Source organism: Silene latifolia, chromosome 1 (genome assembly GCF_048544455.1).
Source record: "Silene latifolia isolate original U9 population chromosome 1, ASM4854445v1, whole genome shotgun sequence".
NCBI lineage: Eukaryota > Viridiplantae > Streptophyta > Magnoliopsida > Caryophyllales > Caryophyllaceae > Silene > Silene latifolia.
In genome coordinates this window covers 16751729-16760960 of record NC_133526.1, presented here as the reverse complement: position 1 = coordinate 16760960, position 9232 = coordinate 16751729, and the positions used below count along the sequence as shown (strand labels likewise).

The 9232-nt window shown below is 38.2% G+C and overlaps 1 protein-coding gene across 1 annotated transcript; it reads left to right on the top strand.

Annotated features, from left to right (window-relative positions):
• The first annotated feature begins 276 nt into the window (after positions 1–276).
• Positions 277–7728, top strand: LOC141600055 (ABC transporter B family member 1). Its single transcript, XM_074420231.1, has 10 exons — positions 277–986; positions 1154–1208; positions 1309–1484; positions 1727–1927; positions 2035–2294; positions 2390–2706; positions 2849–3072; positions 4497–4870; positions 5358–6072; positions 6267–7728. The coding sequence occupies exons 1-10, from the start codon at positions 567–569 to the stop codon at positions 7554–7556; spliced, it is 4032 nt and encodes a 1343-aa protein (XP_074276332.1). The 5' UTR covers positions 277–566; the 3' UTR covers positions 7557–7728.
• Positions 7729–9232: the final 1504 nt, after the last annotated feature.

The window sequence follows — 9232 nt, the reverse complement described above, 5'->3', positions numbered from 1 at the left end:
AGATGGTGTTTTGAACAAGCTATTACCCTTTAAGTCTTTAGCTAGCATAATACTCCCTCGTATTATTAAGAACTTCCACATTTCCTAAAACGGCAAATTTACTAAGATCTTCCACTTTTCTTATTTATCTATTATTTGTGGTTATAATAACTCATAGCCTCACTTTTTCTCTCTTACTTTCATTTACATTCATATATCACCATACCACTAAATTCCACCCAAAAACAAATGTGGAAGAATTTAGTGAATAAAAGGGAGTATAACATTGATTGCAACATTAAATTATACTCTAGTTAAACAAATACAACCGCGGGTAGGGGATTTGGATATACGTAGTTTGGGATCAGATGTAAAACAATACTCAGTGTCACAATTGTTCACGTAGATTGCGAAATAAGGGAGGATCAGATATACGGAGCCTAAAGAGTTTGAGACTGTAGTTAAATAAATAAATTATAAAAAATGAAATGATTTAGAAAAAAGCAATCTTGGGTAATGCAAAAGTTTGTATCTTTCCTTACTTTAAGCTTATAAAAGGAGGCCATAAATTGGGTTGTTAACAAATAATGTCACAAGATTATACAAAGGAGATAAAGAGTAGTAGTCCAACTAGTCCTACAAGTATTGAACAATGGAGATGGTCTGAAATGCAAGGTATTGAACTCCATTCTCCTTCTCCTAACAACAACAACAACAACATTTCAACAACACAAGAAAAACCAACAACAACAACAACAACAACAAGAACAACAACAATGGAGAAAGAAGGAGGAGAAAAGGGAAAGGAAGGACCTCCAGGAGTTAGTTTCAAAGAGTTGTTCAGATTTGCAGATACTTTAGATTATGTATTAATGGGAATTGGGTCTATTGGTGCTTTTGTTCATGGATGTTCTTTGCCTCTTTTTCTTAGATTCTTTGCTGATCTTGTTAATTCCTTTGGTTCTTATGCTAATAATCCTGATAAAATGATGCAAGAAGTTCTCAAGGTTGGTACCATCTTAACCACTTGTTTTTATTATATTCCGTTGATTCGAGTCAATTCCATACATTTGTTTAATATATGTGAGACGTATTTTAATCAAACGTATGAAATTAGCAGATTTGTGTAATGGGACTTGATTTTAACAAATTTGGGATTTTTTTTATTGGGCAGTATGCATACTACTTTCTTATTGTTGGAGCTGCAATATGGGCATCTTCATGGGCAGGTGGGTTTTTTTTAATGATTTTTTTATAATGATTAATGTGGTTTTTATTTTTTGGGATTTTATGAGTAAAGTTTGTAACTTTGAGTTGAAAATGATGCAGAAATTGCTTGTTGGATGTGGAGTGGAGAAAGACAAACAACAAAAATGAGGATCAAATATTTAGAAGCAGCACTAAATCAAGATATTCAGTACTTTGATACTCAAGTTAGAACTTCTGACATTGTTTTTGCAATTAACACTGATGCTGCTCTTGTTCAGGATGCTATCAGTGAAAAGGTTAGCTCATCTCTCAATTTCCGATCAACAACGACATTAATCCAGTGCCTCAATGGCTCTTGCAAATTCAATTGTGGTGTAGACGGGGGAGGGGTCGGATGTACGCAGCCTTATCCTTGTGTTAGCAACACAAAGAGGCTGTTTCCCTCAATTTCCGATATTTTTATATATTTTTTTGTGGATAACAATGGATTAGTTCAATATCTGAAAAATGTGTGTTTGATTTTGATGTGAATTGACAGTTGGGTAGTTTCATTCATTACATGGCAACATTTGTGACTGGTTTTGTGGTGGGATTTACTGCTGTTTGGCAATTATCACTAGTCACAATTGCTGTTGTTCCAGTAATTGCTGTAATTGGAGGGATTCATGCTACCACATTAGCCAAGCTCACCTCCAAGAGCCAAGGTGCTCTATCTGAAGCCGGAAATATCGTCGAACAGGTGCAAATCCCTTTCAATTATGTCAACATCTTTCCAAAATTTCATCTTGGGTAACTATTTTGCTAATTTGGGCATCTGGGTTTAATAAATTGTTGCCAAATTTGCAGACATTTGTTCAAATCAGGGTTGTATTCGCTTTTGTGGGCGAATCGAGAGCTATTCAAGGGTACTCAGCTGCATTGAAGGTTGCTCAAAGGCTTGGGTATAAAAGTGGGTTGGCCAAGGGTTTGGGATTAGGAGGAACTTATTTCACTGTGTTTTGCTGTTATGCTCTTTTGCTTTGGTATGGCGGTTACCTTGTTCGGCATCATTACACTAATGGAGGCCTTGCAATTGCCACTATGTTTGCTGTCATGATTGGTGGACTGTAAGTCCTCAATTTTTTTTTTTGAAAACCGACTGTTTTTTCTGCTCTAGTTAGAAATTTTTGTAGTTAATAACTATGTGATTGAATGCATTCAGGGCTTTGGGACAATCTGCTCCAAGTATGAGTGCATTTGCAAAGGCAAAAGTGGCAGCTGCCAAGATTTTCATGGTAATTGATCACAAGCCGACCATTGACCGAAACAACGAAACAGGCACAGAACTTGACTCAGTAACAGGGCAAATCGAGCTCAAAAACGTCGAGTTTTCATACCCGTCTAGGCCAGATATCAAGATTCTAAGCAATTTTTCGCTCACAGTCCCTGCCGGGAAAACCATAGCTCTGGTTGGAAGTAGTGGATCCGGAAAAAGCACAGTGGTCTCTCTGATTGAGAGATTTTATGATCCCACTGAAGGTACTCCACTACTAATTATTTTATTCTATAAGCTTAATGATGTTTAATTATTAGCTTTGTTTTTAAGCAGGAATTTGTGGGTTTGATTGCTAATTTTCAAAGGAAAGGAATCTTTGGTAATCACTGTTAATATGTTGTGTAGGACAACTTCTATTAGATGGGCATGACATAAAGACATTGAAACTTAAATGGCTAAGACAACAAATAGGTCTAGTGAGCCAAGAGCCGGCATTGTTTGCGACCACCATCAAGGAAAACATACTTCTCGGTAGACCCGATGCTAGCCTTGTCGAGGTAGAAGAAGCTGCAAGAGTCGCTAATGCGCATTCTTTCATTATTAAGCTCCCCGACGGCTATGACACTCAGGTTAGACCATTTTTGTAACTCATTTACCTCTTTCATTCGGTTTTTTTCTTGTATTTGCAATATTTAGACCATTAAACAAATATGTCTAATTAGTTATTTAACTAAATTAATATTACTTGACTTTTTTTGTGCTTTGGTCAAGTTTCATGATATCCTACATCTCCCGGTTTTATAGGAGTCAATGGCTATTGTTTCAAGTCACCCATGTATCTAAATAGTAAGGTATTTTTATTTTTGAAGTCTAAATAGTAAAAGTATTTAATGTAGCTTTAATGCTCTTTGTCCATGGTAGGACACCAAACATTGACACCAAATATATCTTTGTATTTCTACTATATCATTTAAAATGGTGCATATGTCAACTAGCTTAGCCGTCAGCTTGTCAACTAGCTTCGCCGGTATGTCATGACTCATGAGGGGTGTTACTCAAGAGTCAAGACCTCGTCAGCATCATATTCACCCTTGTGGCTCTCTTTACACTAAAAAAAAAAAACTACTGTATTATTTAAAATGACTCATCTATTTTTCTCGATTGCTCTACTTTGGCTCTATTACGTGAAGTGGGACGTGGGGTGGTACTGATTTTCGATACCGCTCTTTCAATCAATAGTCATTCAATAGTAGTACTTAATATATCTACATCAAGAGTAGAAGTTATCTTGAGTTTATCTAATGAAGTATGTATGAAATGGGATGATAATGACATTGTTTTCAACAAAAACACCAAACTCTTACATTTTGTAACAAAAAGTCAAAGAGGAGAAAGTGTTTGGTCTTACATCTAAAAGGAAGGGTAACATGGTTACAGTCAACAATGCATGTGAAGTTATTAATACCATGCTCTTTTCCTCTTCACAAACCAGGACCATTTGGACTAGTGCATTTGTCAGTTCTTGCACTTGTTATATTTCTTTATTTTTCTACTTTCAACTTGATATTATTTATTCAAGCACTCTTATTTCCTTCTAATTTACAATTCCCTAGAGTTTTCGGGTGACGCATTATTAATTCGGGTTAGTGACTTAATGACGATATTAAGATATGGGAATCAGACAAGATTCCGTGTTATGAGTGTTTACATTTCTGAATATTCTGAGTTTAAATATGTCCTGAGAAAATTGTCAATCAATATGATATGATTGACCATTGACCAATTAGTGTTCTTAAGCTCAATAATTCGTCGAGTTTGTTTATATTGAATAATAAAATAATGTGAATGTGAACCAGAAGTAATTTCAACCGGGAAAAGCCTTGTAAATGACTTTCTGGTGTTAAATGAGTCCCAAGAACAGTTTCTGTCTGATGGGATTGACGGTTTTGAGCTTAGGTGATTAGTATCACAAACCAATGACTTTACGGGTTAAGCTAGTTGACATTTGTGTGTTTCGTTAATGACGATATAATATGTTGAATAAAAATGGCAGGTTGGGGAAAGAGGTTTGCAACTCTCAGGAGGACAGAAACAAAGAATAGCAATTGGAAGGGCAATGCTTAAGAACCCGGCTATACTACTTTTAGATGAGGCAACAAGTGCACTAGACTCCGAGTCAGAGAAGCTTGTCCAGGAAGCCCTTGATCGTTTTATGATTGGTAGGACAACTCTTGTTATTGCCCACCGGCTTTCCACCATCCGCAAAGCAGATCTTGTGGCTGTTCTCCAACAGGGAAGTGTCACTGAAATTGGAACCCATGATGAACTTATGGCTAAAGGGGAAAATAGTGTGTATTCTAAGCTCATTCGCATGCAAGAAGCTGCACATGAAACTGCAATTAATAATGCCAGAAAGAGTAGTGCCAGGTATTAACCGTAACTTATGGTTCAAGCCCACAAGTCAAGTCCAAAATAAATGTTTGCTTATACTCATTGACATAAGCCTGTGTGGTGACAATTTTAATGCTTATTAGTCAGACACAACTGTGGAGAAGGGATGCATACTAGTCACAGAACTTTCCATCTAAGCTCTCGGATGCATACAAAAGCATTATTATTTTTTCGCTTTGGAACATGATTGGATGAAGTAGAACATTCACTAAACTGCTTGCACTTCTTATTCTTAAGCTGCTCGGCGCAATTGTCATCACGGGTCACTCATGAACAATATTTCGTTATTTTCTAATGTAGATGTAAGACTGCGTACATCTGGCTCCCTTTATCTTGCTTTAGGCAGGAATAACTATTGATGCAATGAGATACCGATGTTGATTTTTTGTCGTTGTCGTCTTAGTACAGTAAAGTGAGAATTGTGAAATTGATGGAGATGTATGTCTTTTGCATGATTTTGCAGGCCTTCTAGTGCTAGGAATTCTGTGAGCTCGCCAATCATTGCAAGGAACTCATCTTATGGACGCTCACCTTACTCCCGTCGACTCTCTGACTTCTCCACTTCCGATTTTAGCCTCTCCCTTGATGCCTCCCATGCAAATTACAGGCTCGAGAAGCTAGCCTTCAAGGACCAGGCCAATTCATTCTGCCGGCTTGCAAAAATGAATGCTCCCGAATGGCCCTATGCGTTGGTTGGTTCCATAGGTTCTTGCATATGTGGTTCACTAAGTGCCTTTTTCGCCTATGTTCTAAGTGCTGTCCTTAGCGTCTACTACAGTCCGGATCATGCTTACATGATTAGAGAAATTGCCAAATACTGCTATCTATTAATTGGACTATCATCAGCTGCTCTTATTTTCAATACACTACAACATTTCTTCTGGGATGTCGTAGGAGAGAACCTGACAAAAAGAGTGAGGGAGAAAATGTTGACCGCGGTTATGAAGAATGAGATGGCATGGTTTGACCAGGAAGAAAACGAGAGTGCTCGGGTTGCTGCACGGCTTGCTCTTGATGCCAATAATGTCAGATCAGCAATTGGTGATAGGATTTCTGTTATAATGCAGAACTGTGCCCTCTTGCTGGTTGCTTGTACAGCTGGGTTCGTCCTGCAGTGGCGTCTCGCCCTTCTACTTATTGCTGTTTTCCCTGTCGTTGTTGCTGCCACTGTTCTCCAGGTTTGTTACCTTAGCTGATTCTTTACAGTTAATGACCATTCTCCCTCTTTAGTCACCAGAAAATAGGCGGATATTTTTCACAATTTATAAAAGCTACAAATTGAAAATGATTGTCCGAAAATGGCTGTTTCGATAAATCAAATACGACATCTTTTACATTGTGCATCTAATGAGACATGTTGATTTGTGGACAGAAAATGTTTCTGAAAGGTTTCTCTGGAGACCTAGAAGCCGCTCATGCCAAGGCCACACAACTGGCAGGAGAGGCCGTGTCCAATGTAAGAACGGTAGCTGCCTTCAACTCTGAAGCTAAAATCGTGGGTCTTTTCATCGCCAACCTTGAAATACCTCTTCGACGTTGCTTCTGGAAAGGACAAATTGCTGGAAGTGGATATGGCATAGCTCAGTTTGCCCTTTATGCTTCTTATGCACTTGGGCTTTGGTATGCCTCGTGGCTGGTCAAGCACGGAATCTCTGATTTCTCCAAGACAATCCGAGTTTTCATGGTTCTTATGGTATCTGCTAATGGTGCGGCCGAGACCTTGACTCTGGCTCCCGACTTCATTAAAGGCGGCCGTGCAATGAAATCGGTGTTTGAGCTTCTTGATCGGAAAACTGAGATCGAACCCGATGAATCTGATGCCACCCCTGTTCCAGATCGACTCCGTGGAGAAGTGGAGCTCAAGCATGTTGACTTCACTTATCCTACTCGACCAGACATTTCCATTTTCCGAGATCTCAACTTGCGAGCTCGAGCCGGAAAGACGCTTGCCCTAGTTGGCCCTAGCGGGTGCGGTAAGAGTTCTGTCATCTCCCTTGTTCTTAGATTCTACGATCCATCATCAGGTCGTGTCATGATCGATGGCAAGGACATAAGGAAGTACAACCTCAAGTCCCTAAGGCAACACATAGCCTATGTCCCTCAAGAACCATGCCTCTTTGCCACTACCATATATGATAATATAAAGTATGGCAATGAAAATGCAACCGAGGCTGAGATAACTGAAGCTGCGACCTTAGCAAACGCGCACAAGTTCATATCGGGAATGCCTGATGGATACAAGACACAAGTGGGAGAGAGAGGCGTTCAAATGTCAGGCGGTCAAAAGCAAAGGATTGCTCTTGCTAGGGCTTTTGTGAAGAAAGCGGAAATCACACTATTAGACGAAGCCACGAGTGCCCTCGATGCAGAGTCGGAAAGGTCAGTCCAGGACGCTTTAGACCGTGCTTGCTCGGGAAAGACCACCATTGTTGTGGCTCACCGGCTATCAACCATTAGAAATGCGCATGTTATTGCAGTTATAGATGACGGTAAAGTAGCCGAGCAAGGATCTCATTCACACTTGCTGAAGAACTACCCGGATGGATGTTACGCCAGAATGATACAACTGCAACGGTTTTCACATGGGCAAGCAGCGGTTGGGATGACGTCGGGATCAACCTCTTCGGCTCATCCAAGGGAAGAAGAAGGGAGGGTAAATTGATAATGACATAGAGGGGATTATATTGGATTAAATTAAGTAAACAAAAAGAGTATAGCCATGATAGATCCCTTCTCTTCATTTTGGAATTCTTGATTTTTGCTGTCATATATATCATCATCCAATGTATGTGTTCTCTAATTTAGCTTATCAAGTATAGTTCTTATTCAACTCATTTTCCTGAATCAATTTCTTCCTCTTATCGAAGAAAACGCGGATTTTTTTGGAAAAAACAACTAAAATTATGCAAAAGTGAAGTAATAGGGCAGCACTCGCTATCCCAAACCTCCAAAAATAGGATGACTTCTGTAAAGCTAAGTTCAAAATTCGTCAACATCGAAACAGTTTTACAACCCCTTAAAAATTGTATCATAACTACATACGAAAGTAACACGATAACAACCATGGCAGACAATCGAGATCAGTATATACGACAACCGGTTAGAGTGTCACATAAAGACACCATAATCAAACACCATAGTACCAAGTAGAAGATGTAGGACAATACAATACTAAATTGTAAGGCACAATGTGTACAAAATGAATCATAATCAAGGTGCACAAATGGAAAAAGGGACCCCATTAATTTGTAAGGAAATGGTAGTCGTCTTCACTAGGTCACAAGATGAATTATGGGAAGCTATCATTCAATTTTAGGTGACAGAGCATGCGGGTTAAGTGAAGTAAAGGGGAACAAAATAATTATTTTTTGGTACCTAGTGGTGGTTGCACGTTCATAATAATTTCAAAAATATAACCTAAAGAGTAGAGTAGGTCTTCCTGGTAAAGCGAGGGGGCTAGCAGGGCTCGTGTCTGCAAATTTCGAAATTTTTAGTAAAATGTTCGAATTTGGTCTAGGTTACCTTAAACTGTTATCTTTTCGCCTCCACTGACTTCACAACCTGGCTTCGCCACTTATCTCCCTTAAAATGAACGTATCCGTTTTAACCAGTTTTAAGATTAAAAAGGGTTAAATAACATCCCACTTAACAAGTTTTCTTGTTAATTTTTAGGCATTTTAGTTTTGTCTTATTAATATTGTCTGACCCATTTTGAGTTTAAGACGGATATATCTCATAAATAAGAATTTGGGTAAAGGGTGAGTGTGTTAGAATTGACAGAATGCAAACTGTAAAGATGTTATAATTAGGCTAAAAATAAGACAGGGAAAGGTGGGGTTAATATGGTGAGGAATAGAAAAAAAGGTAAGAAAGGAACAAAAAAATGTAGGAGGAAGAAAATGACAGTCTAATTATTCTGCTTTTAAAAGCATGCCTATATGCCTATTTGTTAAAACGGTTTATAATTACACAAATTCTCATTGATGGCAGTATATTTGTCTTTCAACCAAGACGCCAGCCAAACGTCATTATTTTAACTACAAAACGTTACCATTTTAATGACAAACTATTATAGCTTTAAAAATTATTTACCTTAAAATGGTTACATTTTCATCTTAAATGGGTGACATTTTGCCCGTCTTCAGCTGAAGACCAAATATGTCTGCCATCAGCAAGACTTGCTGTTATAATTATGACTTTTGTGTGAGTGGTCCTTTTTTTTTTTTTTTTTTTTTTTTATGCTCCTTTATTTTTGAATTATATGAGGAGAATAGTGAATTTATTAGTGATGTCAATTGTATTTTATGAGGAGAATAGTGAATTTATAGTGATGTCAAA

What these genes read in the sequence shown, in the direction of transcription:
- LOC141600055 (XM_074420231.1), top strand. Translation starts at nt 567, where the DNA reads ATGTCACAAGATTATACAAAGGAGATAAAGAGTAGTAGTCCAACTAGT. An exon ending in GCTGTCATGATTGGTGGACT is followed by an intron (nt 2,295 to 2,389) that starts GTAAGTCCTCAA and finishes GAATGCATTCAG; the next exon opens with GGCTTTGGGACAATCTGCTC. An exon ending in GCCAGAAAGAGTAGTGCCAG is followed by an intron (nt 4,871 to 5,357) that starts GTATTAACCGTA and finishes ATGATTTTGCAG; the next exon opens with GCCTTCTAGTGCTAGGAATT.